The sequence below is a fragment of the Mastigoproctus giganteus genome, chromosome 9 (genome assembly GCF_048544385.1).
Source record: "Mastigoproctus giganteus isolate SK-2022 chromosome 9, ASM4854438v1, whole genome shotgun sequence".
Lineage (NCBI taxonomy): Eukaryota > Metazoa > Arthropoda > Arachnida > Uropygi > Thelyphonidae > Mastigoproctus > Mastigoproctus giganteus.
The window spans coordinates 166,414,286-166,440,340 of record NC_143583.1 but is presented as its reverse complement, the minus strand read 5'-3'; the positions used below and the strand labels follow the sequence as shown (position 1 = coordinate 166,440,340).

At 38.9% G+C, this 26,055-nt stretch overlaps 1 protein-coding gene across 1 annotated transcript in view; it reads right to left on the bottom strand.

The window, feature by feature from the left end:
- LOC150080869 (voltage-dependent calcium channel type A subunit alpha-1-like) overlaps window positions 1-26,055 on the bottom strand; it is a 1,489,217-nt gene that overhangs the window by 149,980 nt on the left and 1,313,182 nt on the right. Inside the window, exon 39 of the mRNA XM_090381686.1 lies at window positions 5,858-5,962. Coding sequence (XP_090237812.1) covers window positions 5,858-5,962 — 105 coding nt within the window. The remainder of the gene's footprint in view (window positions 1-5,857; window positions 5,963-26,055) is intronic.

The window sequence follows — 26,055 nt, the reverse complement described above, 5'->3', positions numbered from 1 at the left end:
GTGTAATTACCTGGAAAGCCAATTCCTTAAAGGAATTGGTGGTGGATATTCAGGAAGTTGAGGCTGTTTGTGCAAGGCAAAGTTTTTCAAATTAGAAGGTGAAATGAAAAATGCTATCATTAGCAAAACTATGGATAGGAATCGGTCACTGGAAGAAGGTCATTAATATACAAGAGGAGTGAGTGGGAGAAGGAACTGAATCTTGGAGAACACCGGCATTAGTAGAGAAGTTAGAATACAGAGAGTTGTCTACCATCACCTGCAGTGAGCAATCAGAGAGAAAACAGATATCCAATTGCAAAAAACGGTTGGTGAGCCCTAAGGTGGGAGCTTATTTAGAAGCTTCCTTCTAAATTTAGAAGGAAGCTTATTTAGAAGCTTCCTTCTAAATAAGCTCCCATCATGCCACACACAATGAAACACCTTAAAAATGTCAAGATCAATTGTTTGGATTTTAAACTTTTTCATCGAATTTGTTTCAAAATGAATAACATAAGCCAATATATCTATCGCCAGGGGATCGAATGATTAGCACATTTATCAAAAAAACAAAGTTTAGATAAAGGATGAGATTTTACAGTGGAATGTAAAATAAATGATTTCATTCCTACAAAAATAATTTCACTGACATGATTTGAGTAAACACTGGGATATCAGAAGATTTAATACAGTAATCCAACCAAGAAAAGAATGGTAATTGTCTGGACTATTCCATTTTATATTCTTACAGTGCCAATCAACGTGAGACTGAGAATGGCTTAGACAAGAGACTGCCACAAAATTGTGATCTGTGGTGCCTAGAGGATCACTAACATTAACTATATATATTTGATGGGTTGTTTGTAAGAAAAAAAGGTCAAGGGTGTTGGATGTCTGTTTAGGGTATTTTGATAAGTAAATGAAAAAGCTGTCAGAAGTCAATAATTATTGGAAACATCCACAGAATCTCAATCAAGTGAGCCCATGTAACTAGAAAACTGAAGCCAGCTGGAGTCGTTGACATTAAAATCACCAAGGAAAATTATCTCATTTGTAGAAAAGTTAGACTAGAGAAAGTTTAAGCCAGTTCAATTTTAAGCTCTAGTTACAGTCCCTGATCTTCTGTTTTTAATAATCTCATGCTTATTGGAAAACCTGAAGCCACTGAATAACTTTTCTATAAGATTTTTTAATATGTAGCTGCATGACTCAACATTTGTAACTTCATACTGCTTCCAACGTTACTGACTGATGCCATTCACTTGTGTAATTCCTTGCAAAAAGAATATCTACATAAAGATGATGAATTGGGACAAATGCTTCACTTCGACTGAGTGGGAGTGCTGTGGCTCGGGGGAGAACCGAAGGGGGCGATTCTCCAATGCATCATGGTTTTTAAAAAATGTGCAAAATGTCAAATGTTTGAGGAGTTTCTGGAACAGGACATGATCTAGCCAAGAAGGATTTCTTTGTGTGTGCTGGGTGCAAAGAGTGCGAAGAAATTAGGTGCCAACTCAGCGTTCTGATGGGTGTCTATGAAAGTTTGATTTGTAGGGTAGATGCCCTTGAAGAAATTAATATGAGGGGCCCCATCAAGCTCTCAGCTGCCCAACTCAATGCCATGGCTCACTCCTGTGCATCAGGCAACACAGCGGCAATCTTTAAGGCAGAATACATGGCTCCCACAGGAGCTAGTTATTATCGGTGATTCTGTTGTCAGGGAATATATTAAGCAAAATGGATAGGTGGAACAGGACCAGAGTATGTCTGCCAGGGGGAAAAAGTTAATGAGACTGTAGAGCAGATATCATCTTTTAAGGGCACAAAAGGTGATACTGTTATACACATTGGCACTAATGACCTTAACAGTAATACATCTGCAGATTTACTTAACAAGTATAGGTCAATGTTGAAAAAAAGTCACGAGTTAGGTGAAATTTCAAAGTATCTGCAATTCTGCCCAGACATGATAGGAGGCAGTATATGATGAGAGCCTTGCCGATCAATTCAGCCCTGGAGAGATTGTGCAAGACTCATTGGGTAGAATTTTTTTCAGAGTGGTTTATACTTCTACAGGTATGGGATACACTTAAATAGAAAAAGTGCAATAATATTTGTTGTTGTTGTTGTGATGTTTTCTGGCACAAGGGTTACATAGGCTATATTGCACCTCCCAAATCAATTGACTTATATATAAGAACTGCTTGAGCAGCAGTTAGAAGCAATAATATTTGCTGATGCAATTGAGGCAGTGTTAGATGGATTTGAAAATTGCTAGCTTGGGGGATTCACAGACTAAAAGGTTAACAGTAGCCACAGGCAAAGGTGAAAGTGATTCTTGCACTGCTTCCATTGGAAAGAGCAGCAGCCTAGAGAGCAAGTTGCTGAGGATTTCAAGAACTGCTGGGAGTCATTAGCATTAACATTAGTAGAGGCATTTGATGTAAGAAAGCAAGCTTATGCAGCATCAGCCAAAAAAAAAAAAAAAAAAAAACCCACTTCCACTTCACCCCCCTGTTCGTTCAAAATACCTGTCCAGCTGAGCCTTAAACTTATTTAGGCTATCAACCTCCACCACAAGGGATGGCAGTCTGTTCCACCAACCAACCACCCGCTGGCTAAAGGCAAATTTCCGCACGTCTATCCTACATCTGTCTTTCCTCAATTTGAATTTATGCCCTCTCAGGTGATTTTTCTGAGCTAGAGGAAGAATCCCATCAGCATTGAGCATGCTTAAACCATTCAAGGCTTTATACACCTCTATCAGATCACCTCGCTGGTGCCTAGTCTCCAGACACTGTAATTTGCAAAACTTAAGCCTTTCTTCGTAAGAGCACCCCTTTGTTCCATTCACTAATCTTGTTGCCCTTCTCTGTACTCGTTCCAGCAGCTCTACATCCTTCTTGAAATGAGGCCTCCAGATCTGTATACAGTACTCTAGGTGTCGCCTGACCATTGCCTTATACAATGGAATAATCACCTCCTTATCCCTGCTGGAAAAATTCCTGTATATCATTGACAATACTCCATGAGCTACTCTTGCAGCCCGTCTGCACTGCTCAGAGAACTTAATATCTGCCTGCACAACCACCCCCAAGTCCCTTTCATTCTTTACCACTGTCAGTGTAGTACCACAGAGTTGATACGTTGCTCTGGGGTTGCTGTTTCCCATGTGTAGTACTTTACATTTGTCAATGTTAAACTTCATTTGCCACCTCTCAGCCCATCTGTTCAACCTTTCCAGATCCTGTTGCAGCAGCACAGTGTCAGTAGTGTCCTTGACAACCCTGCCAACCTTTGTATCGTCTGCAAACTTGGACATTAAGCTTGATATACCATCATCAATATCATTTATAAATACAGAAAACAATAATGGACCCAACACTGAGCCCTGAGGGACTCCACTAATAACATTAGTCCACGATGAGCAGTGTCCATTGATTACTACTCTCTGTCTTCTCCCCCTCAACCACCCCTTTATCCATAGCAGCAATTTGCCTCCAATGTCACTCTGCTCCAATTTGTGTAGCAGTCTTCCGTGTGCAACAGTATCAAAAGCCTTTCTAAGATCCAAGTATATAATATCAAAGTTATTCCCTGCATCCAGTTCTTTTGTGACTGCATCATAGTATCCAATCAAGTTGGTCAGGCAAGACTTCCCCTTAACAAAACCATGCTGTGTCTGAGCTATAACTGAAGTCTTGTCTAAATGATCCTGCAGTGCTTCTTTAACCAGTGCCTCCATTAATTTTCCTGGAACAGAAGTTAAGCTCACAGGTCTATAATTACTTGTGTCAGCCTTTGATCCTCCTTTGTGAATTGGGGTCACATTTGCACATTTCCAGTCTATGGGTACCTCCCCTGAGTCCAAGGAAGCTCTCATAATTATGGCTAAGGGTTTGCTTACTTCCTTTGCTGCCTCCTTTAATATAACTGGATAGATCCCATCCACCCCGGGTGCCTTTCTTGTGTTTATCTTCAACAGTTTCTCCTCCACTTTACTCCCAGTTATTTCAAGATTCTGTAGCTTACTGCTAGAGTTGAATACACCTCTGGCATTCCCCTTGCTGAATAACTCCTCATGTGTGAATGTCGATGCAAAATATTCATTTAGTTTGTTAGCTACCTGAGCAGGATCATCAACAGTTGACCCATCAATATCAAGTGGACCAATCTGATTCATCCCCTTCCTTCTAGAGTTTACATAAGTAAAGAACTCTTTGCTGTTTTTCTTTGCATCCCTTGCCAAGGATTTCTCGTAATCTGCCTTCGCCTGCCTAACCTCCTTTGTAACTTGGTTGCATATCAACTTGTATCTATCATAGGCTTCTGTGTCATTATTTTGTTAATTTGTAAGTATCCCATGCATTTTTCTTCTCTGCCATATGCCTCATTAGTTCATCTGACATCCATTTTGGCCTAAACCTTGAACAATATTTCTTAGTTGGTATGTAAAGTCTAGTAGCTTCCAAGATAAGTTCTTTGAATGCTTCCCATTTTGAATTTGCTGTTGGTAACATCATCAGTTGGTCCCACTGTATAGAATTTAAATACTGTCTCAGTCCATCGTAGTCGCCTTTACGGAAGCAATAACCCTTCCCTTTACCCCTAATGGTAGTTACCTCTTTGAGTAAATCCCACTTCAGCACACTGTGATCACTGCCACCTAGTGGTTCATTTATCTGCAGATTCTTAATGCATGAAGAATCACTGCTGATAATCAAATCAAGAGTATTACTCCCTCTAGTTGCCTCCCGAACATGCTGATGTAGAAAACAATCATCCAATAAATCCACAAAAGCCCTGCTAGTGTGTGAGTAACCAGCCCCCAAATTCCAGTCAATATCTGGGAAATTAAAATCTCCCATTATAAGACTCTCTGATTTACTGGCCCACTCTATTTCCCTGTACAGTTCCTTATTATACTCATCAGAGTCATTAGGCCTATAGCACACTCCTACTCTCAATTTTGATCTCCCAATGCTTATGTCACACCAAACTGACTCAACACTGCACTGTCCAGCGATGTCGACTGGCTTCACTTCCTTGGTTTTTATGTGTTTCTTAACTAATAGCATAACCCCTCCCCCCTTCCTATCCTGTCTATCCTTTCTGTAGACGTTGTACTCCCCAAATTGCATTTCTGCATCCCTTATATCTGTGTGACACCACGTCTCTGATATCCCAACAATATCTGCCTTTGATGTTTTGAGCAATACCTCAAATTCATCAAATTTATTTACTAAACTCCTAGCATTGGTGTACACGCAAGTATACCTGCACCTGTTTCTATTCTTAGCTACCCTAACACAACCCATGTGTTTACTTGTACCGCAATGGCTCCCAGCAGTCTCTGAAATACCATGCATCTTGTTTTTCAGGCTTCTGCTCATTCTAATAGAAGCAGTGCAAGAATTTCTTTCACCTCTGCCAGTGGCTACTGTCAATCTATTGGTCTTTGTCTCCCCCCAAGCTAGCAGTTTTCCGACCCACCTAACACTGCCTCGATAGCATCAGCAAATATTCTTGCACCCTTTCTATTTAAGTGTATCCCATCCCTGTAGAAGCAATCTCTCCTGTTAACAAGTACAGTCCTAAATACTAAATACATACTAAATATTTATTCATTACTAAATACAATAAAGTTATATACTTTCGTAAAAAACAATACTTTTTTATTTCTTAAATTGTGATGTATCTGGATGTGATAGAAAAAAAATCTAAGTCATATTTGAAATCACAGCAAAATATTTCGGCAGTAGGACCTATTCAAATTCAAACCCCAGGGAACAAACTTAAATTCGTAAACTAGTGTTATTTATTTATTATTTTCATTTGTATTCTTTGACAAATTACTCATTACTTTTTTAAAATTTACCTTCATCTGGAGGAACCAATTTATCAATTAATTTTCTTGCTTGTAATGGCCAAAGCTTCTTTACAGTTTCCCTTAATTCTTTATCTGCATGGTCCATTTCATCAGCTAAAAAAAAAAAAAATCTTTAGTTAATGTAATTAAAGTTATATGGTTAAAATATATATAAAATAAAAAATAAATAAATATAAAAGTAAAGTATGGAACATTAATTAATATATTTAAAAGCATGTTTAAATCAAAGGGGCAGTCAGTTTTAAAACTTTGCATCCTTTTACTGAACTGATCATTTCTGTCAGAGTTATAACATGCTCAACATGCATGGCAAGTCTGAAAAAGCACTCATGCTAATAAGAGAAACAAGTGCAAATAAGTACCAGCAAAAATTAGATTATATGCTGAAAACTGACACCATGATATTTATCTGAGCAAGCTTTTCATCTTTAATATGTAATACAAAATTAATATAAAATTTGGCAGTATCTATTTAATTTCAAATTTATCTGAATATCATAATTTACTAAAATCCAGTACTTGGTTATTGTAAACTGTTCCAACTGATTATTAAAAAAATGCTTTTAGTTAATTGAGTAATGTGAAGGAAAATACATTGCTGCCAAATTTTGACTTTACAGCTGGAGATTAGGGATTTGTAAGCAGGAGGAAAACAGGCAATTTTTGGGCCAAAACAGAAGCTCTCAAAAAAAAAAAAAAAAAAAAAAAAATTTTGGAAAATGTAGGAGGTTCTTTTAAAGTCCATCCTACACTGAGAATTAAAAGTTCACTGTAAAAATATACAAGTATGGTATATTTGTATACCATAACATTTTTCTGTCTGTAGATTACTGTTTAGATATTCCATTACACATCAACTGATTTTGATTTTTTTAAGAAAGATACTGTTGCAGACTTTGGCCACTCTTCTGAAATGTTGAAGTTCTGTTCATAACAATTATTCTTCTGTCTAGAGAACTGAACTCAGTTTTTGTCTTTAAAACTTGGGTGAATATTCTGTGACATTCAGCTCTGCTATGAGGGATTGTTAAAATTCTAAGCATTACATGGGATAATTTGTTATATTTCAAGCTTCCCTGTGCACTTGTCAGTTCCCCAACCATGACTAAATCAAAAACCAAGAACCACTGTATATCAGTTTTTCCTTCTTTCAAGACATCATCTGATAGTCTCGCACTGAAACTGACAGAATTGATGCCTGCAAAACATCTACTACTTCATCTATTGCTTTGTCTTTAATGACACCAAGAAGTACTGTAGAATTATCTATTAAAATTTTAAAAATAATGCACTGCCAGTCAATGAAATTGTGCTACCTCAGTATTTATAAGAATCTTGTTTTTCAATGGTAACTTTGTGCACCTATGTAGTCACATGCAGCCATTAAGTACTTCCTCACTGAGCAAAAGAACAGAAGCTTCTCTTGTTTCAGACTCCACATTACCTTGCCAGTAGAAATGCCTATGACTAAATCAGAATCATCCATCTGATTTATTATTTTTATTATTATTAGCTGTATGGTGCAAGGAAGCCTGAGGCTTATGCTGCACAAACCAAAAAAAGATTTTTTAAAAATTCCAGTGTTACCCTGAGAGAGAGAGAGAGAGAGAGAGAGAGAGAGAGAGAGAGAGAGAGAGAGAGAGAGTTAGAAGTAGAAGGGATCACTAAGAAAGCAAGAAAGAAAGAAATCCTGGATTTGCCAAGCCCATACTCAGGCTCACATCTTCTACCAGATGTGAGCCTGAGCCCCATTTACTCTGCTATGGTAATCAATTTCAAAAATGGAAATGGAAGATTTGAAAGAAATTAGTAAAATAAATTTTCACATAACATTCTTCAATGTATCTAGGAGTAGTGACCTTAGTATGTGGACCTGAGGTATGTATTCAAAAACTGGCATGAAATTATTATTATTATTATTAGCATTATTATTAGCTATATGGTGCAAGGAAGCCTGAGGCTTATGGTGCACCAGTCAAAAAAAAAAAAATTCCCCTGAGAGAGTCAAAAGTAGAAGGGAATCACCAAGAAGAGAAAAATAATGATATCCAGCTCAGGCCCCTCGGTGTGCCAAGCCCATACTCACCAGATGTGAGCCCCTGGGGTAAAATTTAAAATCAACAGGACAATTGCTTTATTCAAGGCAGAAGAGAGAAACATGAACAGAATTTCTGCATGAGTGAGGATAATATGCCTAGAATTATCAGCTTGGTTAGCCTGTTTTAGGATTGCTTTTACCAGAAGCTTGCAATTCAGAAATTTGTTTTTCTTGGCGAATATATTAATTTGTCTTCTTTCAAAACTTCTTTTGGATTGTGAACTGCATTTGAACATGAGTCATTAAAGTTAACTTGTATTTTTCAATTCGGTACTCTGAAAAATGCTCATGTTGCTTTTCTAACCACTTCTAAAAGCTTATTTAAATGCAGCAAACATCACATGCTTCAAAATCTTTTTACTTCTGTGGCATGCATCAGTTGAAACTATTTTAATCTATCTTCCCTTTTTAGTACTTCTTCCTCAACAGTAGTAAATTTACACCAAGTAATCAGACACTTACATAGGAAGGCCACCACCAAATGTTTAATTTGGTGGTGGCCTTCCTTAATTTGGTGGTGGTGGCCAGGTGTTACCACCAAATGTTTAATCTTCTCTTTTAATACCCTTGTTACTCCAGTGTTTAGAACTATTATAACAGGTGCATTATCAACAAATTCCATACAGTTTTTTGACAGAATCCTATCCTACATGTTTTCATGAGGTTTAAAAGATGTCCAATGTTGTACTCTCTAGAGTCATCTTCCAATGATAGCATTGGGAACAAGCTGCTTTCCATTTGATAATTTTTTTTTTTATTACAAAAGATCATCACAATGGGACATAACTTGGAATCACTTTGATTACTGCCATCTGTAGCAATTGAAAATGGCTCATTTTTCAGAGCCATCACTACCTCTTCTTTTCTATTCATGTAAATTCACCAACAATGGCTGTGTTTTTGTTCTTCCACAACTATATTTTTATGGTATTTCACTATTGAGAAATATCCTTCTGAGCAACATGCCTACATTATCAGCACAACTAAGTGGCAGATTATTTTCCATGAAAAAATATGCAAACAACCATTCGGCATGATATTTAGTATTAGTTATTATACTACAAGGAAGTACAGGCTTCTGCTGCACCAGTAAAAAAAAAAGAAAGAAAGATAAAAGAAAATATATAAACAAGTAGATAAGAAAACAACTAATTATATGCTTCCCTCCTCATGATCCAGTAGCTCTTTGAAAATCTCTAAGCTATCAGCCTCAACCACCAATGGAGGCAACCCGTTCCAGTAATCAGCAACTTGCTGGCTAAAAAAAAATTCCTACAATTCAGTCTAATTCTTTTTCCTATAATTTTAATTTGTGACTGCTAGTTCTCAAATCTTTTATAACAGTGAAAATTTTACCTTCATTCATTTTACTATCCCTCTAAAAGCCTTTAAGACTCCAATAAGATCCCCTCTAAGGTGTCTGGATGCCAAGCTCCATAGCCCAAATAAATGAAGTTGTTCCTAATATAGTTGTCCTTTTGCAGATATCCCATTCAAGTTGCCGATCTTTGGATCCTTTCAAGAATCTCAATATCTTTTTTTAGGTGAGGTCTTCTTACCTTGATACTGCATTTCAAAGGGATTCTTACAACTGCCTTATGCAGTGGGTTTATAACCTCTCCATCTCTAGAGGCTATTGAGCAATAAATCATTAATAGGAGACCATAAGCTTTCCTAGCCACCTGTCTAAACTGATCAGAGAACTTCATATCTGCCCATATCATATCCAAGATGCCTTTCCTTCTCTACTGTTTTCGATTAAATCCTACCAAGTGTATAAGTTATTTTGAGGTTGCTGTTCCCCAAATATAAAACTTTGCATTTGTTGAACAAGTGATTTTTCGACAAATCAATATTCAACACTTTTTCAACATCTGTTTTTGCATTTCTTTCTATGCACTGGACACTGTTATTATGCATACTGTTTGGCAAAATGAATTAGTATATTGCGTTTCACTGCCGCTTGAAACTGAATCTACGTATGGTATACAAGTCAAACGTGTTATCTTTTTCTGATTTCACAGTACATGGAAAATGTTGTATATGTATTCTGAAATTTTACATTGTATTTCTGACTGAAAGACAATTGTTAATTAGTTTTGCACTACACAATTACTATGAAATTATTGTACATAACAGAGAATGACGCTATTAACATGTGTTTCTACTTTAATACAGCACACTTGACAACTAGCTCATTAACAAAAATAAGCACACATTTGCAAAATTAAAAAAAAAAAAAGGAATAAATAATAATAATAAAAATAAATCTGATTTTAACATAGTTTATTAGGATTATATTAGTAAATAGGAGAAAGGGTCAAACTGAATAAAAAATATGGATTCTATTGTAGATCTTGAGTTTGCAGCTATGAAATATAATATTACATTCTTAAATTATTTTTCCAATATTAATATTAGTATTGGCCAATAATATAATATAGGCTATAATTACCAATTTAGTACACCATTATAATTACCAATTTAGTACACCATTATAATTACCAATTTAGTACACCATTATAATTACCAATTTATTACAGTTTGAATATATTCTTCCTCTCCATTTGAAATTATGCTTCCTGATTCCAGTGCCACTTAATACTCTGAAATTTCACCTTCATTCATTCATTTCACTGTCCCCTCTCAGTCTTATAAAGCTCAATCAAATCCCATTAAAGTATATAGTTACTAACCTCTGCAGCCACATATCTGAAGTCTTTCCTGATATGGGTGTCGGTTTTTGCTGGTCTCACTAGGTGTACTGCCCATCTTTGGACCTTTTCAAGATCTGTGATTTTTTTTAAAGGTGTGGCCTCTATTCCTGGACACAGTATTCCAAGTGCAGTCTCACTATTGCCTTATACAGTAAAATTAGAATCCATGCCTCTACAAGTGATTTTCAACAAATCATCAAACAATCTGTACTGCACACAGGAGCCCCATGTCTACCTGTATCATAAATCCCAAATCCATTTCTTCTATTTTTAATTCAACTGCTCCAAGTATGAGTAGAGGTTGAAAAGTTTCTAGCCTCTTACAAAAGGAATGCTGAAAAGTTGTGAAAAACCCATTTATTTTTCAATGTAGTCTTCCACTGTATTTTTCAATGTAGTCAACATACTTTCTGGCACAATCCACTAGCTTTCATAATGCACTCAAATAAAATTCAAAAGCTTTCAACTCAAACCAGTTGTCGTTGTTGTTTGGTTTTTAGGAGCATTAGCAACTAAGGCCATATTGCTCGGGGATATGCGATGGTCATTCCCTGACCTTTCCACATTCTCCGTATTTGGTGGTGACGGAATCGAACCCCGGTCTAATCAAGAAGCGTGTGCTACACACTGCTGCTCCTTCCCACCTGGCTACGGAGGCGCCACTCAAACCAGTGACTGCATCTATCACAATATTGTCACTGTGGAATTTCTGTCCTCCCAAGTCCTTTTTGAGATTTAGAAATAGAAAATAGTCTGCTGGAACCAAAGCCGATGAGTAGGGCGGATGCTGTAATAGCTTGAACCCACAGTCTCGCAGTGTGCCTGAGTCAAATGCCATGTGTCTTGATGCAAGATGATTCCTTTAGCCAATTTCCCATACCTCTTGAGCTACAATTCCTCATGGAAACATCTCGATAGGTTAGAATAATAGTTGGTATTAATAATGGCATCTTGTTAAAGGAAATCAACCACAATCATTCCTTTTGCATCCCAAAAAACAGGTGCCATGACTTACCCAGCTGACTTCTGTACTCAAAACTTTTTAGGAGGGGGGGGGGAAGAAGAGGGATTCTTCACTGTTTCGATTGTTCTTTTGTTTCAGGGTTAAAGTGGTGCACCGATAGTGACATACTGCCCCAAAACTGAGCTTCATTAACTTCAAAATGCTGCACAGTTTCATGACAAAAACTCACTCTTTCCCACTTCTGATCTGCATTCAGTGCTTCAGGGACCATCTTGAAGAAAAAAACCTTCATTTCTAAAAAATTCACCACAATATTGTGAGCACACTCATGGGAGATGCTAAATGTCTTAATATTATTTTGCAGTCTTGCATGATCTGACCATGTACAGCATCCACATTTGCAGGGTGCTTCTTCAACACTCTTTCATCCATGCTTAAAATCTGCAATCCAGTTTTTGATCACATGTATGAAGGACAAGGTTTCCCCTGATGTTTGCTGCATGTCTGCATGAATTTCTTTTGGCAACATTCCCTTTAAATGAAGACTCCACAGTGCTTGATTCTCTGAGCAGTCACCATCTTCATTCACATTGCACAATTCAATGCCTTCAATAAAGGAGAAGAATATAGTTACAAACCTGAAATTTTTTGTAAACACACACAAAAGAGTCACAGCGCACGTTGGCAATACTGTCTTTCATGAAAACCTCTGAAGTCTATATTGGACTAAAACTTTTCAGCCCACCCCTCATATATAAGTTATTTTGGGGTTATTTCCCAAGTTCAAAATGTTGCATTGTTCAATATTAAGGACACAGCTATCCTTTATCTGACCATCTCAGAAGTCTAAGTTACCTGAAGGAGCAGTGCTTGATGCTGGTCATTTACCACTCTGCCAATCCTCATAACCACTAAAAAATGTTGACATTATATCAAAATTTTTTAGCCATTATGCCAATATCCTACCTAAAACAAGGCTTCTAGACCTGTATGCAATACCCATGATGTGGCCTAACCATCACTTATACAACAAGATAATCACCTCCTTATCCCTGCTGGCAAAATTCTTGTATATTATTGAAAAAAACCCCACGACCTGTCTTAGTATCCGCATCTGCCCTGCTTAGAGAACTTCATATTTGACTACTGCACAATTACCCTAGGTCTTTTTTTTATCTCTACTACCCTCAGTGTAGTACCACACAGTCAGTATGTTAAATCTGAGATTACTGCTACCCATATGCAGTACCTTGCATTTGTTAAACTTTAACTGCCACTTCTCAACCCTCCTGCCTAATTTTTCTAGATCTTGTTGCAGTAGCATACCTTGCTTACTATCATTAATTAAACTGCCAACCTACATATCATCCAAAAACTTAGACATTAAGTCTGATATGCATTCATCAATATCATTAACAGATAGAGAAAACAATAATGGGCCTAGCACTAAACCCTGGGAACTACACCAATAGCATTAGTTCAAGATGAGTAGTGCCCAACTAATAGCCACTGTCTGTCTCCTCCCACCCAACCATCTCTTTATTCATATGTAAAATGCCCACATTTTTCATATTAATTTACAGATATTTCCCATGCATTTACCTCCCCCCCCTTTGCTGTGCCCCTTCTTGCTAAAGAGTTATTTTGGCTGTTTCAGCAGAAAATATAAATACTAGTCTACCATGACTAACCGCTATCAGTTTCTTGTCAAATATAGGATGGTTAAATTCGCTAGTGAGACTCTTATCCGACCCAGTTGCTTTCTCAGTTATAAATTCCCTTTGCCATTATTTTCTTAACTCAAGATAACAGTCGCTACACGCAGAAGTAAGTTCACAAGTCCAGGAAAATACGAACTTTCGCTCTCTGACAAACACTGTTCAGCTGTCCGATGTCAACCGCGTGAGTAAAGTGTCCCACCCGTGACCAAGCTCTGAGGAGGAGGAGGTGAAAGTTCACGCGATAAGCAGGATATACCCGGCGGACGACAGAGCGAGAGGGACGACAGTGGTTTTGTGGTGGTTTTTGGTAGAAGCAGTCGGTTAGTTAGTCTGTATGAGAGAGAGTGAAAAAATACAGTAAGTTTTTGGAAACGGGAATTACGTTACAGAATGACTGTACAGAGAGAAGCTTGAAGAACAGCGCAAGAAGATACAGAATGAGCGAGCGAAGATAGCAGAACCTGAAGGAAGGCTGCGAAAGCACGGAATCCCCTCACCGAGTTCCGCCCCCCGTAGAATGAGTCATCCTTACTTAGGTAAGTTATCCCACAGCTATGCATAAACCTTACTCCTCAATAATATAATTAATTATGTTAGCATTGATAAATTGTAAAATGTCTTAATACTGCTATCTTAAATAGCGCATCACTTAGATTGTCAGTTTCACAAATTAACAATAGGTAAATGATGTATCTTAAGCATGCTATCCTAAATAGTGCAGTATTTTTAGTATTGACCCCATCATGTTTGTACAACCATTATGTCATATGCTAGTCCTTGCCTGAGATGAAGTATCCACACGAAGAACACCTATGTGAAGAACCCATTAATCTCCAAAACATCAATAAATGCTAAGAACTCTTAAATACTTCCATAAAGTCAGTTTATATTATTGTAACCAAATGATTTAGGATTTGCTTGTCACTGCCGCTAGGGCAGTAGTTTTCATACATGTATCAATTCTATAGTGGAGTATATTAAACTATATTTTGTTTTAAACATATGCCTCAGGCCTATCCTCTATTCACACGAATGAGTAAGCAAAGAATTATATAATAGAACTGATACCGCGGGTACTCGAATTTCTACCTATAACTGGACAGAGTTTGAGTATTTTCACAACGCCTGATCGAAGCTGCAGTTCCTATTCCCTTGAATAGTTTACCGAGGGCCGAGATCATTGTCCTAATATGAAAAACCACTAGACAATCACATGAGTATACTGGGGTTATCATTGAACAAATGATTAAGGAAGGAAAACGTCCCGCCATACAGATGTGTTGTCCAGAGAAGTCCGAACGATAATAGAAAGTAATAATTAGTAAGAAGTATAAACCGCCCCCAGTATAACACTGGTGCCAATTGTGTCCAGGATTAAATATTTTGCGGGATGAAAAACTGTCTACACAGAAGAAGAAGTCGCAAAGAGAAAGAATCTAAAGGGATTACGGATAAGTAGTAAGATTGTTGATTTCGTGCATTAAGAGAATAGGTAGGAGGCATTACTCCTTTGCAACAACACAGGACATCTACACTAATTAATAAATTATCGCTATTCTTATAATTATATTTAATAAACAAATGACTACATGCTATAACACACTCTTGTTTTAAATAAGTGATTACTAACATCATAATTTTGTTTCAGCAACAGGTAAGTCACATTATTTTGGAAGACAGGGGCCCAAAATTAGCAATTAAATTTCCCAATTCCTAGTAAATTTAATTAAAAAAAAAAATGGAGGATCAGATTCCTCAAACAACAGGAACATCATCCCCCCTACCTCAAACACAACAGCCACCACCCACCCCAGAACCAGACAGACCGCATTCAGCAAATATCGCAGGTTTTTTAAGTCTTGTGCCATTATTCTTTGGCAAAAATGATGAAGGCCCTTCAGTCCAATTGTTTTTCAAAACTTTGGAGAGTGTTGGAGAATTAGCACTCTGGGGACACAGAGAACTGTTGGCAGTCTCGAAATCTAAACTTCGCTCTTCGGCAGCAGACTTTTTAGCCCAATCCTTTGAATTACGCGGGGAAAAGAATTACAACATATTTAAGAATGCTTTTTTAGCTCAGTTCGAAAAAACGGAACCAATTATCACTTCCCTTCAGCAGTTCGCCAGTGCTGTGCAAGAACCTTCGGAAACCATTGCGAGTTATAGCACGCGCGTGAGGAATTTGGCAAGGGCAGCTTTCAAAATTCAGGGAGAGACACCTGAAGTATTAAACATTTTAGACCAGGCAATGCTGGCCCAATTCCTTAGGGGCATATCGGGAAAAATTAGAAAAATGGTGCTCACACACAATCCTTTAACTTTTTCACAGGCAATTGAGATTTCGAAAAGAGAGGAAATTAATGACCAACTTACTCACACAAAAACTGTCCCTGTACATGTTATTAATAGTCCTGTAAGGGCCGAGAATGAACGGGAGCGACAGGAAAACAATCCCAAACACATTCTTGAACCCATTCAAGATCAAATACGCGACTTACAACAATCGTTAAGTTCATTATCAATAAATCACGCAACAATCAACAATTTAGAGACACAAATAGCCGCCCTGAGTCAGCAGATGCAAACCATGAAGGTGGGCAAATTTTTCCCTCCCCACGGTCAGGCAGCATTAGGCGCTACCTACCTCCACTCAGACAGCGCAGTAGATCCGCTAACCAACGCTAACGTGACCTTCAGACCAGAGGTCGTTGACCGCCCGGAAAAACGCATAATCTTGCCATACTACGGCCGGCAGCAGGCAGCCAGAAATATGGTAAACAATCGCGAACGAAGGGAAAGACGCATTTTTGACGACCGTCCGAGCTTCCATCAACCCACTCAACTTTTCCGCAGTCGCCCGTGCACGAATTACGAAACGGACATGTACACTGCATCTCCAAAAGTTAGGACGTCCTATGCTAATAATCAATATTGTAATTTTAATGAAAATCGAGATCAAGTCGCCAATAGAATGTATTATGCTGATCATAATAGGAGTAATATAGACTCTTATTCTAGGATAAGGAGAGGAACATATAGGAATGAGCATATTCAGGGGCAAATTCGGCCAAAAACATTTCAGGGCAGACAAAATAATTATACAAATACTGGAAGCTACAGGCGAGATAGAGATAGAAATTTATGACTAAAAAGGGGTTCTAAACTTAATAGGAAGGATTCGCGATGTAATAAAACCCTTTTGCCAACCCCTAACTTTAGTAAAGTTAGTAAGCCAGAAGTCAGAGACATCAGAACACAACATGGCATTTACATTCTGGAGGATAATACTAAACTACCTGTGGTATTGGGTTCTGTACAAAACATTAAAACTAGATTTCTTTTAGACACAGGTGCTGGCGTTTCTTTAATGAGTGCAGATTTATTTAATAAAATTAAAAATGATACATCGTTAGATTTCAGACCTCCAGAATTAACTGTAACCGGAGTTTCGGGAAATATTGTGCCAATACACACTACAGTAACTGCTAATATTAAATTAGATAAGGCAACTTTTAGGGAGAAAATTCTGGTTACTTCAAAAAATTTTAGTGGCAAATATGATATCATCCTCGGCTTGAACATATTAAGGAAGTTTTCATTCAGCCTAGACTTAGGTAAAGGGATCATACGATCAGTTCCATTAGGGATTTGCCTGAGGGAAGAGGATATTCGGCAACAATTGGTGGATTCCACACCCACAGTTGCTAAGCTTACATGTAAACATGTGCTCCCAGCAAGCACAGAACAGGTGGTAACAGTATCTTGTGACCAGCTTGCTGCTCCTCCCAAACAATTAGTATTAGCAGGGCCAAATTCAAACTTAAGCCGGGATGATTTAGCAGTGAAATATTCGGTAGACCAGGTAGACGAAAGTGGGAAAATATCTGTGCTCGTCGCCAATTTAACAGCGGAACCGCTGCATCTTCCAAAAGGCATGGGTATTGCGTGTCTGGAGAACCTGAATCCTCAATCAATTAACCCTAAGAGCCAGGAAAGAGGCAAAAGGGAAGTTTCTCCAGTGACCATAGAGGACTTTAAGCTTGGTCACCTGACTGCCGATCAAAGACATCAATTATCAGACCTGTTACGCAAATACTGGGATGTGTTTGCCAAATCACCAGCCCAACTAGGCAACTCAAAAGTTATCCAACACAGAATTAAATTGACAGACAACATTCCTGTTAGACAGAATGCTTATAGAACCCCCTTTTTACTAAAGGATGAGATTCGCAACCAGGTCCAAGAACTTCTAGATTCAAACATTATTGAACCCAGCTGCTCTCCGTATGCCGCGCCCATCGTCCTGGTGAAGAAGCGAGGTGGGGGATACAGGTTATGTATTGATTTTAGGAAACTTAACGCCAAGACGATCTCCGACGCATACCCGATCCCTTCCATGAGTGAGATACTTGAACTTCTGGGAGGCGCGCGCTACTTCAGCTCTTTGGACCTCGAAGCCGGATTCCACCAGATTGAAGTGCACCCCGCGGACCGCCACAAGACAGCTTTTACTACAGGGGAATCGCTGCTACAATACCGGCGCATGCCTTTTGGGTTAAAAAACGCGCCATCTAGTTTTGTGAGAGCAATGGGGCTTGTCTTGGATAATTTACAACGAGATTCCATTTTCGCTTACTTAGATGACATAATCATAGTGTCGAAATCTTGGTCCTCACACCTTTCGAAGCTTGAGAAAGTTTTCCAGCGCCTGAGAAAGTACGATCTGAAGCTGAAACCAAAGAAGTGTGAGTTCCTAAAAGAGCAAATAAAATACTTAGGTCATCTCATTGATAAGGACGGTGTCCGTCCCGATCCAGCGAACGTGAAGGCCGTTCGAGAGTGTCGAGAGCCAAGAACAATGAAGCAAGTGCGATCGTTTCTTGGGATGACAGGATTTTACAGAAAGTTTGTCCCAGAGTACGCAGAGATAGTCAGGCCGCTAACCCAACTTACAAAAAAGAACACCCCCTTTTTCTGGAACAGTGCCGCCCAAGAGGCCTTCGACAAGCTGAAGGTCGCTTTGACCACACCACCCCTATTGATTTACCCTGACTTTTCTAAACCATTTTTTGTGTCCTCTGACGCATCTAATTATGCAATCTCGGCTGTGCTAGAGCAACAAGTTGACGAAAATCAAAGACAGCCAATCGCTTACGCCTCCAGACTACTAAAGAAAGCAGAGACTATGTATAGTACCACAGAAAAGGAAGCTTTGGCAATAGTTTTTGCGGTATCACAGTTCAGACCATTCTTAATAGCCTCCAGTTTCACACTAATAACAGACCACCAACCATTAAGCTATCTTCTTCACTTAAAGAATCCATCCCCCAGATTAGCTCGCTGGAGTATGTTTCTACAAGAATACAATTTCAAAATCATATACAGGCCGGGTCGACTTCACTCAAATGCCGATTTCCTTTCAAGGCCAGTGTTAGAGGAAGAGGAAAGACAAAAGGGGCTTAAGAAATCCAAAACTGCTGAATTAGTTGCTCCTATAGCAGCAAATCCCACCATAGAGTCACTGGTCATGCCGCAACAACAAACCAGAACTTTGATTAGGAATCTCCAAAGAGAGGACCCTAATTTGCAGGAGTTAATTGAGCAATTAGAAGGAGCACTCCAGGCAACAAGTAAAATCCCAGACTCCTTCTATCTGAGTGAGGACAGGATTCTGTATCACTACACTTTACCTGACCATGGAGCTACTCGCTCAGAGCCCTGTGAACAGTTAGTAGTTCCAACTAGCTTGAAAGCAGAAGTGTTGAAGTCCTGTCACGACGGTTTACTCAGCGGGGGCCACCTGGCCCTACACAAGACGTTAGAGAAGGTTAGAAAACATTTTTTCTGGCTAGGCCTTTTTGGCGATGTCAAGAATTATGTGGAGTCTTGTCCCTCATGTTTAGAGCGTAGAGGGTATAACCCTAAGGCAAAAGCAGCCCTGATGAGAGTTCCTAATGAGAACTCACCTTGGGTCCGAGTGTCCTTGGACATTTTGGGACCCCTTCCAATGACTTTGAAAGGACACAAGTATCTACTGATGGCAATAGACAACTTTACGCGTTACGCAGAAGTTATCCCACTGCATACCCAGAAAGCTGAGGAAGTGGCCACAGCTTTCATAAACAATGTGATCTCGAGACATGGGATTCCTAAATACATCCTAACAGATCAGGGCACTAACTTCATGTCATCACTGTTACGACAGGTGTGTAAAAAGCTAGATATTCATCAGCTTCATACGACCCCCTTCCACCCCCAAGCCAATGCAAAGGTCGAACGTCTAAACCGCACCTTGGCAAACATCCTGTCTCATGTGGTGAACGAGTCTCAAACGGACTGGGATGTCATGGCCCCACTACCAATCGCTGCGTACCACGCGGCAACCCATAGTTCCACACAGGAATCGCCAAACTTTTTAATGTATGGCAGAGATTTGCTGTTGCCATCTGACTTATGGCATTCCAAAGAGAGACATTCATATGCGTCTTTGGAGAACTATGCAGAACTATTGTGTGCACGCCTTCGCAGATCCTATGAAATCGTCTCTCAGCACCTGGAAGAGGCAGTGCAGAGGCAAGAGGATCGTAGAGCATCTGTTGCAGTAGACAAAAACATCCGTGTAGGAAGCCTTGTTTATCTTTTTACCCCTAAAATAAAAGTGGGCACTACAAAGAAATTGGCTCGATTGAGCACAGGTCCCTACCGTGTGATCAGTCAGCCATCATTAGTGAATTATGAAATACAGCACCTGTATAACCTTAAAGATAAACAAATTGTGCACGTGGACAGATTGACAAAGGTTATTGATAGGAAAGTGTTTCCCGAATTGAGAGTAGAGGAATCAGAGGAATCAGAGGATAGCAATTCACCAGACCAAACAAGCACTACATCAGTGCCCAAAGAGACATGGATCTTTGATGAACCTTTAGTGGAGGATTGTGATCTTATCCCACCTATAATTCCCCATCCAACTATGTCCAGGCCGACCAGCTTACCCATATCAATCCCGTTGTCATCCCTCCCACAAAGAAATCAGGAGAGCCAACCAAGGACAGATCAGTTAGTAAGACCAGAAGGAGCTGTGCAAGCACCTACTCAGACCCACGGATATAATTTACGTAGTCGCGACCGAGTAACTCATGCCCCACCAGAGGAAATTGTGGTGTCCCAGTTGCAAGTAGAGGAATTAGTGCCAGAGACAGCTTCAGTGGAAAGAGCAGATACAGTGGTTGATACTCCCAGCAATGTAGCTGAAGCAGAAAGAGGTGTCACCCCAGATCAGAGTAACAACACTCAAGCAAACACAAGCCAAAGCGAGCCACCAGATAGGATAGAAAGAGCAGTTCAGTGGATATTGGGTCCACATCTTGCTGAGAGATACCTTCGACCAAGCGATGGCAGTAGTTCTGATCTGGCAGGTATTCTGAGAGATGCCTGGAGAGACTAAAGTGAGGATAGTGATGTGTATCGATTTCAAGGAGAAACAAGCCATAATTACAGTTACTAGCAAAGTGAATGCTTTGGCAAGACAGTTGTGTACACCGAACGACCAGTTTCAGAACCAGCACCAGTAAAATTTAAAAAATAATAATAATAATAAGATTGGTGACAGAAAGTGGAAGCGGGAAAAAGGATTGAGAAGTATAAATGGCACAGGTGGAAACACAGGAGAGAGAAGATATGAAAAAAAAAGGAGAGAAAAAAAAAAAAATCTTTTTAGCATTCTTGTAAGGCATTCAAAGTACAAAAGGTTCGATTCCGAATCTGTATCAAATAGCTAAATAGGAGAAGGAGGAAGGGATATACACCTGTATACACATCCCCTGCATAATAATGCATGAGATGAAAGGGACAGAGAATACTGAGAACTATAGGAGCAGATGTGAAGAGCAAGCACAAGTCTTTTTTTTTTTTGAGGAGAGAATGAGGAATGATTGGGAATTTAATTTGCATTTCTGCTTAAACTGTGGTAGGACCATTGAGAAAAGGTTTCTTTTTAATTTACATATCACTTTACCAGTACAAAAAAAAAAAAAATTTATGACATCAGGAGATCAAGATTTTAGATAAGTAGATCATCTTCCTGTACTAATGTGAAAAAAAAACACTTGTGTTATTTCAAGAGAAAGAGAGAGGGGATAAGCGAAGTTATGATAAGAAAAGGATCAAAGTACATAACTGACCACAGAGGTGAAGAAATTGATCAGTTTTGTTGGATTCTGGCAGTGTGTTTTATCAGCAGCCAGATAAATGGATGGCAAATTGTATGAAATGGCACAAGTAGGACAATAGAATTCATTTTATCTTTATAAATCTCACGCAGAAGCACGAATCACTTTAATGAATCTTGAGAAAGAAAAAAAACCAGTGATTTAGTACCAGAATTCTACAATCATTGAGCTAATACCATTAAAGGAAATACTTCTCACACAAATATATCTGGAGTTTATAAAATAATACAGAGAGGAAGGATGCATTTAGTCTAGGGCATGGCCAGTAAGCCCCTAGTCCCTTTGTGTTTTCTCTCTCGGACTGCATAGCAAAAATTTAAGTTCAAGCAAATGGATTCGAAAAAAAAAAAAAAAAAAAAAAAAATCATATTTGGTCTTTTTCTTTTGGGGACAAGGTGAAGCAATTGTCCTGGGAACGGCTGGTTCCACCCAGTTACTAGTTGTTTTTATCATTTTCCAGAAGAGAAAAAAAATGTAAGTGAATAGGAGGTTAACTTCTGAACTTCAAGATCTAGACTTGGGATCCATCTTCTTGTACTACATATCTATATAAATAATATTTGAAAAAAAAGGGAAAAAAAAAAAAAAAAAAAAAAAACTTCACTGTGGAAAGAAATCCTCAAAGCAATATTAATCAGAATTCTAATTCCATCAATAATTTCTTTGAATAAAGTTTACCTACTAATGAGAACTTCATCATGTATGAAAGTAGGGAGTAAGTGATATTGCATTAATGTAAGAAGGTCAATATAGAACAAACACATAGGTAATATTGACTATTAAAAAAAAAAAAAAAAAAAACAGAAACAAGATTGCTGAAGTAGTGTACTCATGTTCGTGCCTTCAAAAATCCAGACTGCTGATAAATGAAACATTGTGCTAATCAGGAGAATCAAGGACTATTTTCAAAATAAGAGAACGATTTCTAAAGTTTTTTTTCTGATGAGGATCTTATTATTTTTCCATGCATGGCATGTTTAAGTGGAGCGAATCTTTAGTATAGAAGAGAGGAATGGAAGGAAAGCAGGAATAAAAGTATTTCTTCACTAACTAGTTTTATTTAATCGCCCCCTTGCTCATAGTCACGATGGTGGTGTTTCACAAGTCTATATGATGCCTCATCGCTAGAATGCTGACCTCCCTCCTAGCACCCTTACGTTGGATACAGAGTGCAACCCCCACAAAAAATGGAGATCCCAGCGCCTAACCAACCCATAAGTCCTTGTCAGGAGTCCTCCAGAGCTGAGCTGATTCTAACCCCACAGCAGCTCGCCCAGCGAGAGCGGAAACAAAAGGAAGTAAGGCGGACTCAACCCATGAGGAGGAAACACAAGGCAGCCCTGGAAATGCGTTTTCCCTGTCACTATGCGAACCATGGCATGAGAAGTTTCCTAAATTGGAAAGGTGAGGTGCAGGTTTCTAAACGTGGACTTGGGATGGTGGAACACCTTTTCCACCCGACCTGGAGCACACCTGCCCTTCCCCGGTCACCAACGACACACCCCCTTGGATCACTTCCTCCTTTCTCGAAGTGGATCGTCATTGATTTTCTATTTGCCAGTAACCAAGAAAGTGCACTCAAAGTAGAGGAGATTGCCCTAGTAAGTTGGGACCATCAGTATATTGCATCAACCCCAAAGGCAGGAGCGTTTGCATCTCAGCATTTCGGATCATGGTTAAGCATCCTTACGAAGCCATACCAAACGATCATAGCTATAGGAGAAAGAAAGGCACGAAGCCTGGAAAAAGGCCCTTCCCTTCCGGACTGTGGTGGATGCTAAAGTCTTCTCCTGTCCCGATCCAGAATTCTTGCCTGATGCAAGAAACAATCCCTTTCATTGTCCCTGGAACCACCCGGCGGACCACTGTGCAGTCCGCACAGTGAACCTTTGCACCCAGTGGCTGGAATTCATCGGTCTAGTGAAGGCAAGAAAAGCTCTTCCTGAGAACTGAATAGTGAAAGTGGTTTACCACAAGGCCATGTGTTAACAGCCAAGAAAGACAAGGCCAAACGTGGAGACAGAAGAGATTGTAATTCCATTCATTTCTGTGTAAGGAGATTGCTAAGGTCTACAATATTCAAAAGAAAAATTATATATATACATATATATATTTTATAGACCTAACTTTAATATTTTTATCAGCTTTACATATATGATATTTCTTTTATGTATGTTGCAGTGTTCCATTTTAGTTATTAGTTCATGTCTATGTTATTGTGATGTTTAGTTACATGTATACAATTATAATGTACTTGCTTAATTAACTTCAGATGCTGTGTGTCCATGACCTAAGGACAGTTACTAATTGTGTGATTGTTTATGTTTTATGTCGTGCCTGTGAGCCAAGTAAGGACTATGAACAAAAGCAGTGCCCAGAACATTCCTTGGAGGGATAAGCTCCTTTTGTGTGTCTCCAGCCTGCTGAAGAATAACCTCACCGAATCATGGACTACAGAAGAACTTTTCTTTTACTGCCTGACAACCTCAGCCTGGAAGTCCAGATCTGTTTTCTGTTGTGCTTCAAAATGCTCACTTATTTAAACCAGGGAAACTGTTAACTGAAGCACGGACTTTAGTGGTGAGAAAAAAAAAAAAAAAAAAAAAAAAAAAAACAATTTCTCAACAGATGGGTGCAGACAATGGCCTCCATGTGGAGAGCGAACAGCATTGAGAAGTGTGAATACATTAAGTCCACACAGTGAACTAAGTGCTATACGCTTTGTTTTGTTTGTCTTGTATTTTATTTGATTATATCCATATAATATGTTAGTAATTAAGTTTCTTTTACATACTGTAAGAGGAGGAATGTTTATGTTGTCCCCCCCTGACAAAAGTCAAAGCCCCAGTAGGGACGTCGAGAATTTCAGTCTTAGTTGTGTACCCCGACTGAAATCCTCAGCGGTAGTGGCGAGGAGTGTAAAATGCCCACATTTTTCATATTAATTTACAGATATTTCCCATGCATTTACCTCCCCCCCTTTGCTGTGCCCCTTCTTGCTAAAGAGTTATTTTGGCTGTTTCAGCAGAAAATATAAATACTAGTCTACCATGACTAACCGCTATCAGTTTCTTGTCAAATATAGGATGGTTAAATTCGCTAGTGAGACTCTTATCCGACCCAGTTGCTTTCTCAGTTATAAATTCCCTTTGCCATTATTTTCTTAACTCAAGATAACAGTCGCTACACGCAGAAGTAAGTTCACAAGTCCAGGAAAATACGAACTTTCGCTCTCTGACAAACACTGTTCAGCTGTCCGATGTCAACCGCGTGAGTAAAGTGTCCCACCCGTGACCAAGCTCTGAGGAGGAGGAGGAGGTGAAAGTTCACGCGATAAGCAGGATATACCCGGCGGACGACAGAGCGAGAGGGACGACAGTGGTTTTGTGGTGGTTTTTGGTAGAAGCAGTCGGTTAGTTAGTCTGTATGAGAGAGAGTGAAAAAATACAGTAAGTTTTTGGAAACGGGAATTACGTTACAGAATGACTGTACAGAGAGAAGCTTGAAGAACAGCGCAAGAAGATACAGAATGAGCGAGCGAAGATAGCAGAACCTGAAGGAAGGCTGCGAAAGCACGGAATCCCCTCACCGAGTTCCGCCCCCCGTAGAATGAGTCATCCTTACTTAGGTAAGTTATCCCACAGCTATGCATAAACCTTACTCCTCAATAATATAATTAATTATGTTAGCATTGATAAATTGTAAAATGTCTTAATACTGCTATCTTAAATAGCGCATCACTTAGATTGTCAGTTTCACAAATTAACAATAGGTAAATGATGTATCTTAAGCATGCTATCCTAAATAGTGCAGTATTTTTAGTATTGACCCCATCATGTTTGTACAACCATTATGTCATATGCTAGTCCTTGCCTGAGATGAAGTATCCACACGAAGAACACCTATGTGAAGAACCCATTAATCTCCAAAACATCAATAAATGCTAAGAACTCTTAAATACTTCCATAAAGTCAGTTTATATTATTGTAACCAAATGATTTAGGATTTGCTTGTCACTGCCGCTAGGGCAGTAGTTTTCATACATGTATCAATTCTATAGTGGAGTATATTAAACTATATTTTGTTTTAAACATATGCCTCAGGCCTATCCTCTATTCACACGAATGAGTAAGCAAAGAATTATATAATAGAACTGATACCGCGGGTACTCGAATTTCTACCTATAACTGGACAGAGTTTGAGTATTTTCACAACGCCTGATCGAAGCTGCAGTTCCTATTCCCTTGAATAGTTTACCGAGGGCCGAGATCATTGTCCTAATATGAAAAACCACTAGACAATCACATGAGTATACTGGGGTTATCATTGAACAAATGATTAAGGAAGGAAAACGTCCCGCCATACAGATGTGTTGTCCAGAGAAGTCCGAACGATAATAGAAAGTAATAATTAGTAAGAAGTATAAATCGCCCCCAGTATAACACATAGCAGCAA